The following is a 21,833-nucleotide window of genomic DNA, read 5'->3' on the forward strand; positions in this document are numbered from 1 at the left end:
ACCTTATGTGATCCAAAAGATTCATCAACCTATACGCGTCCCCTTGTAAGTTTACTTACTAAGGACAAGGCGCGCTAGCACTGCGAAGAGGTTACCTGGCTGGTCAGCAATTGTTTGGGAGCTGACAAGTGAGGCACGTTGGGTAAATTCACAACATACAGGAGCACTGATTTATATGGATCCCAGTCACATCCCAAGAGCAGCTAGCATGCACTACACTTCCATAAAGAGTAGGTTAATTAAAAGCAGGGAATCTATTCAAAACCCTGCCTTAAGTAAAACAGGGCATCTCAAAAATGGCCTACAGAAGTGAATGAGAGAGAAAAGAAAGTGAGATAGTACTGAAGATATGCTGCTGTTCCCTTTCCAAGGCTGCTGCTGGATTCCCATAGCATTTCTCATCCCAGGATGGCCATCTGGTTTCTTGACACCGATACCCCTCCAAGACACCTGATCACAAAGGGCACTGACCCTAGTGACTGACCCTCTTCTCACACCTGATTGAAATGAAACACTACTCCAAGAAAAACCTGTCACTGGGTTATGCTGTTTGGGTGGTTCATTTGGAAGTGGGCATGGCTGTTTCTTCTGTTGTAACCACAGAAGACAAACTTTGAGCCTGGATATGCACCTTCACAATGGCTCATGGTCGAATCAACTGATGTCTGACCTTCTTTACCCTAGTTGCTTCCATTTACCTAAAGTCTGTATGAGGCAATAAGTACCTAACAACCAAGCATATCTTATGAAACCAAACTCTCACAATGACATTCTTCAGATGAACTCACTAACATACCATAATTTAAACAGCTAAAGAGAAGGTGAAACATTGGTTACTATTGCTGTAGGAGATTGTATGTGGGCATAACTAGGTTATGGTACATCTAGGAGGTTCTTAACTTGAAAGAGATAACATACTTTTTTATCACTATATACTATATAACTTTGATGGAAATAATGCCCTAAACTCTTCTTAAGCATTATAACATAGGCCCTATGTCTGAAATGGGGTTTCTGGTTGGCTAGGGTATGCACCTAAGCCAGGGAGAACCCACCTACTCTAGTCAGGGCAAGGGAGTTACACGTCCAAGATAACCCCGTATTCACCCCCTTGGTAGCTTGGCACGAGCAGTCAGGCCTATCCCAGAGGCAATGTGTAAAGCGTTTACACAACACACGTGACACACTATCCACACCACAAAGGAAACACAACACCAAGTTATATAAAAATATACTGTATTGTACGCAACACAATTATTAGACCAAACACATGTCAGTAATATCCTGCTACCCGAGCAGTTGTCAGAATGTGACACAATAGTTACACTGCAGAACCAGCAGTAGCCACATATAACACACAGGTTACTTATTATTCTGCAACATAAGCAGTAGTCAGGAATCACATTACTAAGTAAATGCACTTGTCATAGAAATATCAGATATGCCCATATCAGGAACATTATAAAACATACAGCAAGTCAAGAAAACACATCAGCGTGTCATTCCCATAAAAAGAACATTAGCAAACATATATGTGGCAATTAATTTCCATACAAGGAACATATGAGATATGTATGTCCTTTAAAAGTACCTGTTTCTATGATGCCAGGCACTCCTAGTGCCAAGAAGTGAACAAAGGGGGGGCCCCGGCGCTCTGTTGCACTAACGTGGGCGTCGCAGTAATTTTGGGAGCAGAGGGGATGACCAGCATCCCCTCCGGTTTTGATTATGGGCCCCTCCTGGGGCCTGCGATCTCTGGGCCCCCCTGGGGCCTCAACTGGCCCTCCAGAGGAGGGGGGCCAAAGACAGTGAAAACAATATGGGCGCGGTGGGGGCCTCACCTGACTCTCGCAGGGGGCCCCAAAACAACAAGGGAGGACTATGCTGGGCGAGGAGCCTCCCGCGAGGCTTCCACGCCGCCCACGTCCTGCAAGGGCAATTTGGAGCTCCGCTGGGGCAGGGGGAGCCTCCAATGAGGCTTCCTTCCCCCCTGCCTGTCCAAAACAACCAAGGGCCTCGCCCGGCTTACCAATCCAGGCTGCGGCTCACCCGGGCTGGAGGAGATAGCAGGCACCAGAGTGGGTGCCTGCTTGTGCCCCCCCCCCCCCGAGTGCGCTCCTCAGACCGCGCTTCGCCCTGGGGGCACGGTAGGAGTGCGCTCGCTCCTTCCTTCACTCTGTTGGTGCTAGGGGCAGTGTGTCTCCAGTGCATTTTTTAAAATCAATAACACCAGGGTCGCGGCAGTGATTCTCGGCATTGAAAAAGCGCTTTCAAGCGTGGGGGCATACTTAAAAGAGCCCAGGTTGCAGCGATGATTCCAGGGTTTAAGCAGGTGCTTTACCAAGCGCAAAAGCCCCACCTAGGATGCGCTTATAAGCGCAAAATGCACCCCAAAGGAAGCACTTTCACAGTGCTTCAGGGAAAGATGGCAAAGCGCTCTCCAGGCGCTAAGGACTTGTTGCAGGGGCCCAGGGTCATGGCACCCAGCCCCGGGGGGACAGCAATAACAGAAAAGAAGCACAGGTGGCAGGGCCCAGCAGCAGGCCAGCACAAGGTGAATGCAAGCAAGTGGCAGTTCCTTACAGAGACCAAGCAGGTCACAGATCAGCCCAGCAGCAGCAATCCATGGCGGTTCCTGATGAGTCCCTCCAGCATTCTGTGTCCAGTTCCAAGTAAGTTCCAAGGTGTCTCCAAATTGTGGGGAAAACTCCCCTATACTTATACTCAGTTTACAGTGTGTTTACAAAGAAAGGGGAGAAGAGGTTCCAACCAGTTACAACTGGTTCTGGGAGTGCCCCCTCTCTCCTCTAGCACAGGCTCCAAACATCAGTTGAGGGTAAACAACGTCTTTACAAATGCAGGTGTGCCCCACCTCCCCCTTCTCTCAGCCCAGGAAGACTATTCAGTATGCATAGGCACCTCTGTGACACCCCCACCCTCCTTGTATACAGGCTGTCTGAAACGTATGCACAAAGACCAACTGTCACTCTTCCAAGACGTGGATTGGAGTCAAGCTGCAAAACACCAGTCATAAGCAGAGAGAAATGCTCACTTTCTAGAAGTGGCATTTCTGTGATAGTAATAAAAAAACACTCACACCAGTAAGCAGCATTTCTCACTATAATTGCAACCATACCAAACATGCCTACGCTACCCCTCATAAATCAGACAATACCCCCTACACATAAGGCAGGGCATTTCCAATGCAATTCTATTAGAAGGCAGCACTCACAGGAGTAAGAAACCAAATAGGTAGTTTGTCACTACCAGGACAGGCCACGCTACCTGGCATACGTTCTGCTTCCACATACATAGCACCCTGCCCATAGGGCTAGCTAGGGCCTACCTTAGGGATGACTTACATGTAGTAAAAGGGGAGTTCTGGGCCTGGAAAGTAAATTTAAATGTCAGGTCCCTTTGGCAGAAACTGCGCTAGCAGGCCTGAGACAGGTTTGAAAGGCTACTTCACTTGGGTGGTGCAAGCAGCACTGGAGGCCCACTAGTAGCATTTAATTCAGAAGAGAGAGCACCTGCACTTTAGCACTGATCAGCAGTGATAGTGCTCAGAGTCCTAGAGCCAACAGCGAGGGGTCAGAAAAAATAAGAGGAAGGAGGCAAAAAATCAGTGGATGAACCTGCCACAAGGGCCAGGTCCAACACCCTACATTCCACTTATTGAATGCCAGTGTTAAGTGTATACAAGTTTCTAAACACTCATCAATTTGAGTTGCCCATGTCTCCACTGCTCAACCCTTCTTGTTGCTGAGAGTCAAATGACAAAAAGGAGATTTTGTGAGTTTCATTGAACTGTGTAGTAGTGCCCAGTCCTGACCAAATGAAACCTCATTCACTACTCATTATAAATGTGTCTCACTAATTCAGGGCCACCGTAGATTGACTGCACAATTGGCTACAGAGGGTCATCATAATGCTTAACGAAAGGCACAATATTCCAAAAGTGGCCATGCTATGTGAGGGCCAAAATAGTACATACAATGCTTACAATAAATCATGAAAGGCCACCTTATAGTGCATAGAAGGCATTCTATATCCCAAGATCATCCAATTTATATCAGTGTTTTCATAAAGCATGGGATGATCAAAATTTGAAACAGAGATCACCTTCAACCATAGCCACCATAATTCAAAAGATAACCACAAAAGAGTGTCAATGCCTTCTTCACGCCTGGAATGCATCCAAATTACAAAAGTGACTGGGCTTATAATGTCTAGGCTGGCCACAAAATATTATGAGTGGCCAAATCTACTACCATAATAATACAAGAAGTGGCCACCTAATTTTCGCTATGCCTTGGATAAAACAAAGTAATGGATAGAATGCTTGAATTCATCTCAGCCACTGTCCATCTTTCTTTGCCGACCATGCTACTTCAGATTAGACCCTACCAGTGCATAATTTGTAAATGAGCAAGTGCCGGGCCCAAATTTTGTTCAGAAGCCCAGGGCTAGTGCTATAAAACATTGGGATACCAATATCATGGCTGCATAGTCTTGATTCCACCTCTTGACTCTCTAATCTACCACCGGACACTCTCTGACTCATTACCTCTCTATTGCAGGTTCTTTTTTATCCTTGCTTTCTCCCTTTGTCACTATTTTTTCATCTTTCTCCTACTCCTTATTTCAGTCTACTGTGTTTCCCTCTCTTGAGTTGCATCATAGTGTGCTGAGGAAAAAAAGGTGTCAGTCTCCAAAAATGAGTGCCGGTGAGCCCCACCTGCAATCACAGGCTCAAAATAAGCACTAGCCTAAACGATAAAAAAATTAGCCATGATACTCCTCCAATAGGAGCAGTCCAGCCTGAACTGCCAAGCCAGGTTCTCTCTGAACCAGAACTCAATAACTTGTGACTCGTTATGGTCTATTTGTGCCTTTTTAGTCGGGTGGAGCTTGTTACTAGTGGCACAGTGAGTGTTTGGACATACTCATCTCACTTAAGGCATCGACTGCAATTAATAACAAATAAAATTGAGCTGCACAGCAGAGGTACAACAGTAACAGTGAATTTACCTCCTTCCTTTGTCGCTCCCCAGCCTGATATCCAGCATGGTCTTGGAGCCTCCCACATCATCCCGTAGTTTGGTAGGCAAACTGGCTTTACAAAATCTGTGGGGAGAAATCAGACACAAAACTGTGGAAAACAGCCATACAAGTCAGCAGTTAGGAGAAAACAAGAAATTAGCATTTCAAATATTCATGAGTTATTTTCATGACCATTGCCATGTAAATGGTATGAAGTAAAGAAAGAGGTAGATACTCTGTCATGTTTCCAGTATAACTATCACATATATAACTGAGTTGCATTTCTAACCATTGTATGTTAATTTATCTTATTTGCATATCCTGAAAATCAGGAACCTGTTCATCCTACCTTGACCTACGTTTGAAAGGCGTGTTAAAACTACTGAGTGAAAATCCATGATTTACTATTCCAATGTACTTTTGCTTCCAAATGTAAGAGCATTTGCTAAATGTAAACTTTAAGGTAGAGCACTCAAGTCTACCTTCTAGTAAAAATGCATTTTTTTCAAATATAATATAATACTGGAACTGGAAAATGTATTCTGAGAACCCATAAATTGGGTGCTAAGGTGTGGCACATGAAATGGGCTGGCGTCACAAGGAGTGGAGTAATGAAAAGCAGAGTCTGACAGTCTACTCCTACACTATTTGTTTTCACATCTGCTAAAAGGAAATTGCCAACAAGGACAAATGTCCAAACTTACACTTGGAAACTGACTACTCTGCTACTAAGGATAGGACTTTAGAGGTAGAGCTGCATGAGACACTTCTAGAATACTGGGAGGAGGTAGAGTGGGAAGTACTGTATTTGGGGGTTCAGGCCTTCGGTGAGTGTGACAGACTGGGAAAGACTCTTGCTTGGATTGCTGGTTGTGAGGGCAGGCACACAGGTTATCTCTGCCATCAAATGTCCTGATGGTGGTGACCCCCCTCCACATATTGAGTGAGTTTCAGTCATACTATCAGCGTCCTTATGATTATAGGCCTGGTAGAGCTTACTCAAATACTTCAATGTATCTTGAGTAGATAGCACTGTCCTGGCTCGACAGTGGGACCAGGAAAATTCTGAACTCTCACATAACGCTTGCTGATATTACATGTTAGTCACTGCTCACCCTTCTAGCAAGGCTCCTGGTACTGATGGTCTTTCAGTAGACTTTTATAAAACATTCAGTGTCACCCTCACCCCAAGAGTTCTAGACATGTACAATGAGGCAATCAGTAGAGGGACCCTCCCTCATTGAACTATGGAGGCCGTTATTACGTTCTTTAAAAACCTAATAAAGACCTATTGGAGGCAGCTTGGTATGGTTGGCTAAAGCGTATGGTCAGACAGGCGGAACGTGCCACTCCTGTCCGGGGTGGTCAAGTACATTTGCTAGATAACCTGTGCTCACCCTGGGGTAGCTTGGCACAGAGCAGTCAGGTTTATCTTGGAGGCACTGTGCAGAGCAACAGCACAGCACGTTTCTACAACTCCCCAGCTGAACAACCTCATAAAGAAACTTCACATGGGTTGTATGTATGGAAAAATTGTATTCAACACAATACATGATTAATACAATTTGATTACAATGTGCTCTCAGCTTAAATGTCAATGAGCGCACAACACACAACAATATGCAATGTTGTTTGGGCGTGAATCTCAATGCAACACACAATAATAGGCCCCACCATGGTACTAACATCGATCACTGTATATACATTTGAGGAAACCTTTCATTCCCTCCCCGCACCCCCATAAGGTGTCCACCCGCTGTCAGCACTAGGCCCACCCTCACGATACACATGATCAGTGTAACACATGCAACCCAGAATGCACCCTGGGACAGCCAGCAGTAGTCATCCGAATCGAGAAATGTGGCTGGCTGGTAGGTTCCCCACTGAGGACTCTCACCCTCAACTAGGCGAAGCCAGTCCTTAGCTGGCATTATCCAATGAAGCACTGTCCCAAATTGCGGATGTCAAACTTCGACTTAGATTATTAGGTGCGTAGCTCTAGGAGTAAATTAATTACTTTCATTTCTCCAGTACACATTTTTGCAATTAGCATAGAGTAGGAGTCATATGATCACCATAGGCGTGAAACATGTTGACCTTCTTTGGTGATTGAAGAAAGTTTTTCTTCTCACCCCCATAGTCTGGTTGAGTGGTGGAACATAATATCCAACTGACTCCCCACTACATATTTTTAAGCTTGACCTAGACCCTCGACAATTAATACATTTGGGTTTGTGAAGTTCTGGAGCCAATTTTAATCCTTTTTCTTCTGACTGTAGGTCCAAGTTTACTCCTACTAAACTTTGGATTATGGCACGCACGACCAGATAAGATCTCCGGCAAAGAGCCCCCTTGAGGGGCCCTTCAGATATTGTAGCACCAGTCTGACGAGGAGCATACCCTATGATGAAGCATGACATCCTAATGGATGTGTGAGGGTTTTGCTTCTAGTTCACCAAGTGCCCTGTGGATTTCTGTTTCTGTGGGACAGTGTACCCTTTTGATTGATATTTACATTGGGAGACTGTACACTGGACTAAATAAACCTCCCTGTCGCTCTTATGGTTAGGCAGGCAGTAGTAGCACAATGCATATGTATATCACAGTATAGCCACACTCCCACCTATACCCACGGCCTCAGCTGTGCTAGTAAAGTGTGATGTCAACCTTATGAACTCCCTGGCAGAGTCAGAACCCAACAACACCACAGTGCTGCCCCAGCACTCACTCGTTCTCGCTCAGAATCACTCCCACACATCCACCCCGTGCCTGGGGCCAGGGTATCAATTGTCGCTGGTGTGCATGCACACTCTCTTACACATTCGATTTCTGCACCCTAATGCGATGCCCAGATAACTGGCAAGTGGATGTCCACATGTTTGCATACCCTCTCGGTCCCAACCTGCCCTCCACCTCCCCACCAGCCTCTCCAAAGATTATAGTAACTTACTCCTGGGCACCCAGCCGCTCACAGCTAAGACATAACTCCCCAGGTGTCTAGGCCAAGGCGGGGGACCGGAAAGACACTGCCAGTAAACAATTAAGGAGAAGATGTTCAAGACCCCAATAGGAGGTTTACTCCGAGGTCTTCAAAACACTGGGGGATGGTCACTCGGAGGCGCCCAGCTCCACAAGACAATCCAATGTTACGAAATAGTAACCAAAGTCAGCACCTCTGGACGTGTTGACTTGACCCGCTCTCAACACTTCAGGCTGCACACAACAAGTTACTAGGTCCATTTCTCCACATTGGAGACACACTGTCTGGTGCCTTTGAACTTTCAGTGGCCCCAGGAAGCTTCAATCCCATGCAGAAAGTGCTCAGTACCGCATCCCCGATGACTGGAGGTCTCCAGATGGCACCAGGTTTCAACCAACTACTAGTGTCATAAACCCCTTGGCAGGAGGCACTAGTCTGGAGCATGATGACTTGAACCACACTAGACCTTCCGGTTCCACTCAGGACTTGGCTTCTGTACCCTTCATGGTTGAGGTACTGTACCCAGTATGCTATGACCTTAGCGGTAGCTCTAGACCCAAGTTCTGTCGTGCAATACTAGGCCACATAAAGCACTTCTTAGGTTGTACCAACACCTCAGCAGGTTCCAACCCTAGCAGGGTCCCACAACAGTGATCCGTTCACTTCACAAGCCGCCTCAGGGTGCAGTGGTCTCCACGATGAAGGGCCACACACCAGTAGCGCAAGCAGTGTGTTGCCACCCCACACCTGGTACGCCTGGTGTTCAGACTTAGTTCTTGGTCCACACGCACACTGCCCCTGCCAGGTGGAGTGAGGCATGATGTACACGCACACAGAGGGCACTACTCTCCAGATATTATCACACAACCTTACCCTTGGAGAACTACTCCCTACTTATACTAAGTAAAACCTTTGAAGCAGGGGTGGTTCGAAAGGTATACCTTTGAACCACAGATGTCTCAGCTAAATTTCCTCCATGTCTGCTCTGGGGTCCTGCAATGCAGATCTTTATCTTTATGAGTGCCAGGAGGCCAAGTGTCACAACCTCTCCTCCCATCTATCTCACTAGGCCCAAAATGGCAGAGATTTGTCATTCTAAATGCCAGAGTTTTATAGCGGTCATCTTGGGAATGTGCAGATGTGTTCTTCCCCCGGGACCTACGGAATGAAGCCTAATTAAAGGGGCACCAGAAACCAATCCCAACACCCAGAAATGCCAACTTCCTAGAAGTGGCACTTCCTGGCCAGGGATGACCAAGCTACCGTTACCGGCGGCTTGGGTTGGTCATCCAGAGTCCAATGATATCAAACAGTATGAGGCTGCTTCCCTGCAATCCCTTATTGCAACCGGTCTTAATAAGCTCTCATGAGCAGTGCAAACACACGTGGGTGTTTGGCACTTCCCGGACACTTATGCTCTGGCACAGGCGCCAACCTGCCCAGGCAGGTGACACATTGGCTATAGCCACCACCACCGTGCTCGTGCACCTCAGCCAGCCTGAGACCGCAGGCTCCGTTCCTATTATGAATACTCATGCATAAATGCAAGCGCAGTGGTCCTCTCGGTCAGGTGGGCATCCACATGGGAACCACCCCACCCGGTTGTAGACATGGATGCCTGGGTAGGAGACCCCAACTCCCCTTCTATACTTGCCCTACCCGGGTTCTCAAACCCGCACATAGGCGAGGGGTGGCAATTTCTAACTCACATGGATGACATTGGCACTTTCACTCTGCATTGGCAGGAGTTAGCTTAGCCTTTGGCTTGCAGACTCGTGCCCCCGTCACCAAGTGACTTTTACCCTACTTAGCTTGCTCTGTTTTAATGCATTTATTTAGTTAAATCTTTTAAGAAGGCTGCCTTGTTTTAAGTTAGGCCCATGTTTTAGTTTGCATTATCAGTGCCACCACGCTAAGGCGTCAATATCAAGCGGCAAAGATAAACAAATTGTAGGTGTTCACTTGAGGTAATTTCCCTCTTCACGCTTTTGAAGGAATTGTTTATATAAATTACCATCCCAAGCATGCCTTGTTATCTATTGTTTTGGGAACAGACCTACGTCAGGGGTCCAAGCAGATCTGGATAAATACACCTCACTTAAACAGATAGTCAGAGGGATTCTGACCAGATCCCATCGCTGCAATCAATGCTGTACGTCGCCTTGACGCTGACCCAGTCTTCGTGTCCTTACGGAGTCTGAGCTGGAGACCTCATTCCAAAGTAACAATAGTTGGGGGCTCTTCCAATGGACATGGCATTGGCATATTAGGTTTAACATACCTAGCTCTCTTTTAGGTTAGAGGTTAGGCCTATCATGCTAGGGTATTAGGACATATTTCACACTTTATGTCATCTCATGTTATTGCAAGATGGTGGGGATCTTTGTATTAATGACTCTTGTCTTTACCATTCTGTTTCTTGCACTGTTCATTATCCTAATCATTGCACCCCACGCAACTTATCACAGAATGCAGTTTTGCTAAATAAAACTTATTGAAACCTTACTGCATCTTCTTCATTGCCTGTGTTTGATTGAGACATGGTGTTTTTGTGAGAAAGGGGTAATCTCCGTTTAACCACAACACTCCCTGAGATGTCACACTTTTGAGTCCATGCGTAAAGGCTGCCACAAATCACATTTTACTGTTTGGGTTTTTGGTGAGGTGCTGCTTGTGAGCCGGTAGGGTTGGGACGACAGTTGCGACTTGTTGTAGGACTGGCATAGTCATCTACAGACATAAGTACTGTCATCCTTAAACCAGCAGTCTTGCCTAGAGCAAGAGTCCAACTACGACAGCACAGCATAATGTTTATGTTCTTTGCTACTAGCCTACACGTTTGTAATAGATGGTGTACAAAGTGCACCCAGGTCCTTAAATGCCACTAGTGTGCTACAGCCTCTACTGTGCCATTCTCTACAGTGGCATGGAAAACATGACTTCAGGTCTACCCTAGATATACGTTGAGGTAGGCAGCCACTGTGTAGTAATAGTTAGGTCAGAGTTTTGTAATAACTTTAGCACCTGTTTAACAAATATTCACAAAACGTCCCAAAAAAGGTTTGTCCGTGTCAGCTCCTTCCTGGAAAGTTTCCATTGAGCATGTCATGAATGAAGTAATATGTGAGGTCATAAGCAGTGCAGGGTGAGGGCTCAAGTTGTAGTTAGCTCAGTAAACTATAAATGGTGAATTTCAGTGTTTAAAACTATATTTTTAACTAACCTTTTCATCTAACTATACCCTCACTTTAACCTTTGTCTTTGTCAGGAATGTCTAAAGTTTCTTAAATTTCGGGAAGATTCGTCAAACGGCGCCAAAATTATAGGCAAGTCAAAAAACACTCCTATGGAAATTAGGCCCTAACTATAACTACCTGTGGCGACCGCCAGTAAGTAATATATTATATACATAGATGTATATATTATTATATACATATGTATATATATATTCACTTAAAAAACAAAGGTTACTGGGACTTTATAGTTGGGCTCACATTTTAAATGTACAAAACCATAGAAATTCACCTGTTATAGTTAGAGTTAACTCAAGTAACTATAACTCATGTCCTAAGATAGCTATAACTCACGCTCCCGCCATGTAGTTTTTTTGTGAAAAAGTTTATGGAAAATATTACATCAATATTATCAGTGATGTTATCAAAGATGTCATGAGTGCTGTAATTTGTGGGGTAATTCGCAGTGCATGGCAAAGGCATGAGTGAATTCACTGTATTTTTTAATTCTATTTCCTAACTATAACATCCCTGTAACCTTTGTTTTTTCAGTGGATTTCTATGGGTTTAAACGTAAAGTAATTTTAATTACTATTCAATAATTAAACTACTGCCACACATGGCCTCTGGCTGTGCACGGCGAGGACTGACCTGCAGCCAGTCCCTGTGACCAACCCCCAATCACCCAACCCTGCATTGCACACAGCCTTTGGTTATGCGCAATGTGGGGTTGGTTCTCATCAGCAGTTCACAAGGAAGAATCCACTTGTCACAGTCACTACATGAGATATTGTGCTTGAAAAAGGCAAGGATGCACATACCTCCATCAAGGATTACAGATAACCTTTCGAGGTGGAAATGCAGAGAAAACACACTTGCTTTGTTTTGGTCATGCATACAAAATTAGGCTGATTAGTACTTTGCAGAAGTGGAGCCTCAACCTGGGCCCCTGCTTTGTTTTACAGGTCATTTTACAGAAATTAAACCCCAGCAGACGCTGAGGTTTAATTTCTGTAAAATGACCATTGCACCAGAATGAATCCTGCCATATGTATTTATCCATTAAGAGGCCACTGTTTTTTGCAAAATGTCTATTCAACTGGAATAATTTTTACTGGCTTATTAGTAAATGCTAGCTACTTGGGTAAATGTATACTGCATCTCCTAAACTACAGCTGAGTAAAGGATGGTGAGGGGGGAGCCTCAAAGCCCCCATGGTACCAGCCGGATCCTGACTCCTGCGGAAGCAATGTTTTCATCTGTTTCTCTGCACACGTATTTGCGTGCAGGGAAACAGATGAAAATTCAGTTTTCTGTAAGCAGGAGCTGTTTGACAGCTCCCGCTTGCAGAAAGTAGAGGATGCTTGGTTTTGCTTGGTGGGGGCTACCAGCCCCCACCAAGCAAAAGCAAACAGCTGCTTCCTGAAGGTGGGCACCTCAGGAGGTAGCAGGAACCGGACCTGGTGGGGTGGCTGTCCCCAGGGTGATCTATGGGTCCACAAGGGGGGGGCTCATGGCCCCCCTCCATTGTTGAATTTGGTTCCAGGGAGGTGCTAGTCCCTGGGGCTTGGGGGGGAGAGGCGCAACAGACTCCCTATCTTATTTTATTTCAGCACCAGGGAGGTGTTGGTCCCCAAGGCTGCGTTGGGGCCATGCAGCCCACCCCCCCCCCATAATTTCAATGATTTTTCCCCTAGGAGGTGGCGGTCTTTGGGATGTGGGAGGCTGCACCCCCCCAACAATTACCACAGTAATTGCCCCAGGAAGGTAGCCATCCCTGGGGCTGCGAGTGGGCTGCGCAGGCCCCAGCATTCATTTATGATATTTTGCCCGAGCCCTCCCACAGACATACTTTTCAGTGCCCCAGGGAGGTGGTGGTCCCCGGGACTGCGGAGGTCCACATGGCCCCCCTATTAATTTAAGAACTTTGCCCTGGGTAGGTAGTGGTACCCAAGGCAAAGGGGTACTGCAGCCACCCCTGCATACAAAAAAGCAGTGCCCCAGGGAGATGGTGGTCCCCAGGGCTTCAGTGAGCCCTAGGAGGGGGGCACGTGCACCCCCTCCTTTTATCAGCCCACAATGTACCCTAGACCTGGCCCATCTGGGGGCAAAAAAAAGGAGGAGCTTAGAGACCGCACTTTTTTAGCCCTGTTCAGTTCCTTGGGGCCCCTTAGCCCTGTTCGGTTCCTTGGGGCCCCTTAGCCCAAAGGCTAGGGGGCAAGGTAACCCTACCCTGGCCCCTTTCCTTTTTTAGGTTTTTTTGTGGGACTCAGCTGAAGCCGAGTCCCAAAATGGCTGCCAACACTTCCATGTTGGCAGCCAATTAGATATCAGCACAGGGACAGTTGGATCCGCTGATCCTCTGCCTCCCTAGACATCTATATTTTTTTACATTTATTATTTCAGAACCTGCTGAATGAATTTACACCAAATCACAAAAAGCACACTTTCTAGACCAATAGCTAGATTTCTGCCAAATGTGATGTAATTTTATCCAGCGGTTCAGAATGTAGTCGTGTTCAAAATCCCTATGGGAAACTGCATGTGGGAAACACATTTTGGGACCACCCTATTTTCTCAGCCCCCCACGTACGGGATCACCCAGAAACTTTGAAGACAGCAGATGAACCGACTGAATTTTGAGAAGATTCGTCAAGAGGTGCCAAAGTTGTTGGCAAAACAAAAAAAGCTTTTCCTATGGAAATTAGATTCTAACTATAGCTGCCTACTGGTGACCGTCAGTAGGTTTTAGATATATGTGTATATATATATATTAAAAATACCAAACGACTCCTCACTTTCAATAACGAAGCCACAGCACTCCACTCGTATCATTGCAGTAGCAATTTATTTTGCAAGACTGTCAACTCCTTTGTGACAACATTGATTACCTATGTTCCCCGACAATTTATAAACACTCTTTTTTTCACCTGTGCCTCCTAAAACAAATGTAGTAAAAGGACTAACCCCACTACAGAAGAACATTCTGCGAACTTGGAGTTCCTTATAAGTTCATAGCTCAGAGACTTTCAACACGTCAAATACAAAAATGATTAATAAATAAAATTTGCATCTTAAATATTGTTATTAATATATCTTTAACATTTCTTCAAGATACAGAGTGAGAAAATATATATATCAATAAACACAAATTGATCCCATATCTTAATGTGATATATATCGAAGGATTTTCCAATCTTGGAAGCCCTTCCACCTGTGAAATATATGCAATATAAAAACATATAATAAGCGCCCTCAGGAGGTGGACCAATGAATATAAGAAATTTAGGCTGGTTATGGACAAACAGAGATAATTCGGTCATCTGATAAAGAGGGAAATGTGGTGATTTGGAGTAAGGCATATATGAAAGAGGCTTAAAGCCAATTGAATGAATGGCAATGCTATATGAGAATTAGCAAAGAAATGTATGAGAAAATAAAATATTAGTTTTTTGAGGAACTGCAGGAATGGAGAGATGTAGAATTATTGAATGAAGATGAATATAGGTTTTTGAAAATTGACGCACCTGTTATATTGATTTTCTATTTGATTTCAAAAGTGCATAAGGATGCTACTAACCCTCCGGATAGGGGTATTATTGCTGCCATGGAAGCTTATTTGAACATATTTCTACCTATATAGACACATTTTTACAACCTCCGGTCAGAACCCTTCCTTCATATCTAAAAGACCCTTCAGAATTTCTTAAAAGGATATTTGATGTCCCGTGGGAGGATAGCATGTTGATGATGACGTTAGGTGTCTCTTCGCTTTATACATGTATATGATATCAGGATGTTATGAAAGCAGTACAACACTTTTTGAGAATGCATCCTTTAAAGTATTGTGCACATAATTATATTTACTTAGAATGATTGAATGGTGCTTGACCTGCAATGTATTCTTGTTCAATGGAGAACTATTTCAACAACAAACAGGCACAACCTGCTTCACTCCCAGCTATGTAAATTTGCATATGGGCTGGTGGGAGGAGCAGGTTCTCCATAGCACTGAAAAGGAAAAATGGACTGACAATCTTTCTTTGGGTAAGATTTATTGATGATTTGTTTGTATTGTGGAGGGGTGATGTGAATTCAGCTACAGACTTTGTGGGAGTAATAAATAATGAGTCGAATTTGCACTTTATATCCAATGTGAGTGAAACTCGGATAGAATTTTTGGATGTACATGTCCACGTCTGTGATTCTAAATTAGAGACTACAGTTTTTAGAAAACCCACATTGGGGAATGGTGCGTTGCATGCACAGAGTTTCCACCCACCTGAGCTTAAACGTAATATGCCCTATGGCAAATTGTTGTGGACAAAACAAATTTGTAGTACCCTGTCTTTATTTGAGAAATCACAGAAAGAGGTGATGTCTAGGCTGCAGAAGAGAGGTTATACAGAGGACACTTTATCCTCAGCTATATATAAGGTTTCCAAATGTAAGAGGGAGGAAATCCTCTTCAATATAGACAAGTAAGATAATCAGAAGGGTGTTGAGCAGGCCAACAGAGTGAGGTATATAATTACATATAATGAAAAGCACCCACAATTGAGGAAAGCGCTCAGAAGAAATTTACATTTGATTAAAAATGATTCAGAAATTGGTATGGACATCAGTAATAGACCTCTAATTACTTTTAGAAAAGCGAAATCCATGAGAAATTAAATAATGAGAACGAACAAAAAAAGTACTTGGTTGACCCCTGTACCTGGATTTTGCAAATGTACTAAAGGCAAAGAATGCGAGAATGGTAAAAATATTACTGATTTGGAAACATCTTTTGGTAAGACCATAAAAATAATGAAAATGCTGAATTGTAAAACCCCGTTTGCAGTATATATACTGTCCTGTCCTTGTTCTAAAATGTATGTGGGAAGTACGATACTTCCAGTCCACAAAATAATGTTACAGCATCTACGAGCAAGTAAGAATAATGGTGTTGTATAGCCTGTTGCTCAACACTTCCACAAGGTTCATGCAGTAGATATTACTCAGCTATTGTATAGTGTAATTGATAGTGTGGAAAGGAGATCGAGAGGGGGGGACAGAGAGAAAGAGTTACGTCAGATGGAGTCCAGGTATATTTTAGAATTAGATACAAAGGAACCATTTGGTTTAAACACAGACAAGGAATTGTATTTTCACCTCTGATGGAGGAACCTAGCTGTCAGCTGTTTATTGCTACAAAAGTTTACAAAACATGTTTTTTTTTATTGTTTTAATATGTGAATTTTGGTTTGTGTTTTTTTTTTTTTTTTTTTTATTTTTTTTTACAGGGACAGAACCCACAGGCAGGATGTGCAGGAAAAAATATGGTGCCACGGGTAGCAGGGACTGAGATTGTACTTCTCTTTTTCTTTTGAGTAGACATCATGACAGGTCAGATTGAAATTTATTAGGCTCCATTGGGCATTATGATGAATAACATTATTGAGATTGAGTATGTATTAAAAATGAAGTATCTGATGAATGAGTACCATATGAATATATATGTTTTTTTACTGCATATATGTTACAAGTGGGAGTGCGTCCAAGATTGGAAAATCATTAGATATGTATCACATCAAGATATGGGATCAATTTATATTTATTGATATATATTTTTTTTCTCTATATGTTGAAGAAATGTTCAAGATAACAATATTTTAGATGCAAATGTTATGTATTATTAATTTTTGTATATGACATGTTGAAAGTCTCTGAGCTACAAACTTGCTTTTTGCTTAGAATCACTACAAAATGAGAATGTTGCTCCAAATGAGCTCCAAGATGGCTGTATGATCTCGTGTAGTGGTCCTTTCACTAGGTTTGTTTTAGGAGGCATGGGTGAAAAAAGTGTGTTTATAAATTGTCTGGGAACGTAGGTAATCAATGTTGTGAAAAAGGTACTTGAAGCACAGAAACGCAGTGACAGTCTTCTTGCCGAATAAAGTGTAACTGCAATGATACACTTTGAGTGCTGTGGCTTCGTTATCGAAAGCAAGGAGTAATTTGGTAAATTGTTAGCAGCACGGGGCGCCGCACAGTGGAAGGCACCACTGGAGGTTTGGAGCCCGCTGACTGGACAGACTATATATCAATATATACACACTGAAAAAACAAAAGTTTAAGTGACATTAGAGTTACATCTGGTTATATATATAAAATATTTATAATAGTTAGGGATGGTGATAATATATTTTTTTATAATAAAGAAACTTAGCTACTCACTGATAAAACAAAGTTTAAAGTGATGTTATACTTAGGTGACTGTCAGTTAAACAATTCAATTTTAAACTCACAAAAGCACTTAAATTCACCACTTCTAGTCTTCTAGTTATCTTGAGTAGCCCAGCCCTATGCTGGCACACAACCTGCACCCCCACATCATGCAGCTTCGGGATGGCTGCAGGACCTGGCTTGCCGCCAGGCCCTGCACTCAACCCCCTGAAGGTGCCAAACCCTAGCTGCACACAGGCTTCGGCCATGCATGTGGGCAGTGAACACTTTTTAAAAATTATTTTTGGTGCCTGGGGTCTGTGGATTCTCTAACGATCCACACAAGGAAGTGGCTCTGCTGGGGCCGCAGAGGATCCGTGGATCCTGGAAACCTCCAAAACGTTTATTTTTTTATTTTTTTTTAGTCTTGGTGCCCCTTTGGGATTCTTCCCTCCACACCCCCCACCTCCCCCTCAATGGCCTGGAGAGTTAGGGTACTCCTACTCTGTCCCCTTATATGCTTTTTTAAATTTAATTTGAGAACATGGTGACTGAGTCCAAGATGGTGGCAGCCACAACATTTTGATGGGGCCCAGCTGACTATTTGGACTTTCAGATAAATATTTTTGTTATTTTTAACAAAAAAGTCTATATTTTCGCTATCTATATTTCTTGTTTAGTTATGTTTTAACTTTAGATATTTTTGAATAAAAATACTTTGAATTCAATGTTTTCACATTTTCAGTTCTAAGTATAGGGTTTCTGCTATTATGGGTGTCTAAGTGTTGGGCTTACTGTCAATATTGTTACCATTAATATTTAGTAGTACACTCTTGCAAAGGAGTATGTTGTGGGTATCCTTTCCACATAGTAGTTCAGTATCAGATGTGGTAATGACTTAAGACAGGAATTGCAATCACAAATGCAGTTACCAAGCCCTAAATTGGGGTGTAATCTGCTTGAAAAAGGTAACTTTGTTAATGTTTAAAAAGTTTCAGTTTGACCAGGCATTGGTCTGCGGGACCCCTAAAAACTCTCAGTGAAAACTTTTAACAAAAGATTTATTTTTTTTATTAGTCCTGTATCCTTTAGTAAAAATGGGCTGCATTTTAAAAAAAAGAGTTTTATTTATTTAAACATAATCACAGGCATGGTGGGCTACTAACCCTTACATGCCACCATCCATTTGACTGTGTGCAATCAGAGTGAGTGTTAATGTGTGACCTACCACATGAATGTTGATGAGATAGTTTGAATTTTTTAACACTTTGGTCTGTTCACAAAAATCCTCACTGGTTGCAAAAATACTAGCCGCAAATTATTACCAGTCTTTTTAACCAATGTAGTAGAACAGATGGCCCCTGGATCCATTAACTAAGATGTCTACTACAGAAGCCTAGAGGTTTCCTCAGAATCCAGTGTAAAGCATCCAGACATGAGGTCTAGAAATTATGGTGGTGCCTGTAGCACAGGCAACACAATCTGTAATGTCCAATCCAGAATGTAAAATGTACTTTGCAGTATCCTGACCATCAGCCACTGTTTAGGAATAGATGTTGCCCATGTCCTCCAGCAAGGCTGTCAGCACTTTGCATGCTCTGTCCCAAAGGGCAAGGGCATTTATTAGTTGAGCCAGGAGACAAATTGCATTAAGGGAGCGTATTGCCAAATTGGCAGAAGAAACAAACTTTCTTCTCCATCCCATCAGTTTTTATTCTTTCTCTAATGGAGAAGTAGGAATATAAATCAAGTTTACTTTGCTCATGAAGCCTGCACTACACAGATTTCCAGGTTTAAACACAGGCAGAGGCCTGTGACATCTTGCAATGTAATGGCTCACAGCTGAAGCTGAAAATTATTTTGATCAAGCAACTAGGACTGAGTTAATGAGGGCATCATTGAAAGGCAACAAGGGCAACCTTTCCATAGAAAGTGTCGTAGTTGGACTCTTGTTCTAGGCAAGACTGATGGTTTAGGGATAACAGCACTTTTGTTTGTATTCGACTAGGCCATTCTTATAACAATTCGCAACTATCAGCCTAACCCTCCTGGCTTACAAGCAGTACCTCACCAAAAACCCAGACAGTAAAAGATGATTTCTGCCAACCTTTCTGCATGGACTCAAGAATGCGACATCTCAGGGGAGTCGTGGTTAAACGGAGAGTACCCTTTTCTCACATGAGCAATACGTCTTGATCAAACAGGCAATGAAGGAGATGCAGTGAAGTTTTTAATAAGTTGTATTAACAAGACTGCAATCTAGTGTAAAATGCATGAGCTGCAATGATTAGGATAATGGACAATGCAAGAAGCAGAATTATAAAAATGAGAGTTGTGAATACAAAGTCCCCTACCGTCTTGCAATTAGATGAGATTTAAAATAGGCCTTAAAACCCTAGCATGGAGAACCTAATCTCTAACCTAAAGACAGCCAGGTGTGGTAAATCTAATTTGCCAGTACCAGGTCCATGAGAAGCATCTCCCAACCCTTGTTACCTTGGAATGAGGTCTCTAGATCAGATCAGACTCCGTGGAGACACAAAGGCTGGGTTTGCATCAATGCAACGTGTAGCATAGACAGCGTTGGTGGCATGTGGTAGGAATCCCTCTGATAACCTTGTCTGCATGAGATGTATTTATACAGATCTTGTAATTCTCCTGACGCAGGTATGTTCCCAAACAATAGATAAGGAGGCATGCTTGGGGCGGCAATTATATAAAAAATTCCCTCCGAAAATCCATTAAGTTCCTGTCACAAGTAAGTGGGAAAGGGACATGATGGGAATACCTACGTATCTCACTTAACTTCGACAGAGTGGCACTGATGACGTGAAATCAAAACATCTTCCTAACTATAAACATAGCAGCCATCTTGGAAGAAATAATTAAATAAATTAGCTAAAACAGAGAAGGCTAAGTAGGTTAAAAGTCACAGGGTGACAGTGGCACAGGCCTGCAAGCCAGAAGGCTAAGCTAAACTCCTGATTCCTATTAAAACTAAATAGAATCCACTACAAAAGCACTGTTTGTGTGATGTGGTAGTGGCAGTGGCAGTACCACAAAGGAAGGTATAAAGACAAATCCATGGAAATCTCTAATAGGTATCCAAGCAGCTGGCATTTTGCAGATTCTGATAAAGCCTTATCGGTGTAATGAAGTGAAAAAATGTATCTTGGGGATCATTTCAGAAGCCTTCGAAAGACATTCAAATCTAACCTGGCAATATTCCTCACCCTTCGGACATACTGTTTCTGAGGTAGGGAAACTCTAGCAGTTTCTTTGGCAATCATGTACCATAAAATTGGACAGTTTCTAGTTGAGAATTATTCAAGATCACAAACGTGAGCCAGCATTACTGGAGACGTGACCCAATGTTGTTGGTGGAGTGGGCTCACTTGGTCTGGGGTCAGGCAGCAATGTGTAACAGTCCTCTGCAGGAGTCTGACCAGAGGCCCGATGGGTCCATGGAGCCAGAATACACACCAGAATGATTTGAAGATCTGTAGCATGGTTTCCACGAAAGCCACAGCTGGCTGTGCAGTTGATAATGGCCTGGGAAATAAAGGGCTCAACAGCTCCAAGTTTGGCATTACCTGCAAATCACACACCAGAGACACAGTCTTGTGCCACTACTGCCGAAGGCATGAGCAACATCTGGAATTGGAGAGTCAGGACACTAAATAACTTTGGTGACACTTCTTGTGTTTTCTTCCTTGAATTATCCTGTAACTTGTTTTTCAACTTTTCCTTTAGGGAATGGCCCTTCAACTTTGGGGAACAGCCTGCACACTGGGATTGTTTTTTCGATTTGAGAATTTAGTTGAAGACTGAAATCTGTAGGAGCAGGCCTTAGAAGCCATATCTGCGGGCATGGAAAACGGGGAATAGGCATCTAGCATGTATGAGGAACAGGTGTCCAGCATGTATGCGAGCACAGTAATGTGACTCTGGGTCATCATGTCTGGAGGTGGGACACAGTTTAACAGAGGTCAATGGGGTCACCTGCCAGTGCACCTAGACCTTTCACAAGGTGAAGAATCTGCAGTTAGAACTACCCAGCAGAAGAACAAGCTACTAATCTTTTCGTCAGGGAACACTCTATAATCTGTCATGAAGAAAGGAGTGATGAGCAAAACCACAATAAACTGTGAAGGCACTAACTTGCTGCCTAACAGAGTGCTACTTCTAAATTCTTCACACTCCATAATATGTATTGCATGAGCTGCTCATCAACATTCTGTTTTTTCTCACATAGCACAAGATCATACCGGCTCTTGATTGTTCATACTCAAAATATGAAGATAGCCCTGGAAGAGGCAGAAATCTTATATCAATGCCAGGATGGACTGACAATGATGACTGCTTTTTCA

The 21,833-nt window shown here is 43.4% G+C and overlaps 1 protein-coding gene across 2 annotated transcripts in view; it reads right to left on the reverse strand.

The window, feature by feature from the left end:
* Window positions 1-21,833, reverse strand: part of TMPRSS2 (transmembrane serine protease 2) — a 277,324-nt gene that overhangs the window by 28,052 nt on the left and 227,439 nt on the right. For both annotated transcript variants that reach the window (XM_069202592.1, XM_069202591.1), the window contains one exon: window positions 5,032-5,127. In XM_069202592.1, the coding sequence (XP_069058693.1) occupies window positions 5,032-5,127 (96 nt within the window). The remainder of the gene's footprint in view (window positions 1-5,031; window positions 5,128-21,833) is intronic.

Source organism: Pleurodeles waltl, chromosome 8, assembly GCF_031143425.1.
Source record: "Pleurodeles waltl isolate 20211129_DDA chromosome 8, aPleWal1.hap1.20221129, whole genome shotgun sequence".
Lineage (NCBI taxonomy): Eukaryota > Metazoa > Chordata > Amphibia > Caudata > Salamandridae > Pleurodeles > Pleurodeles waltl.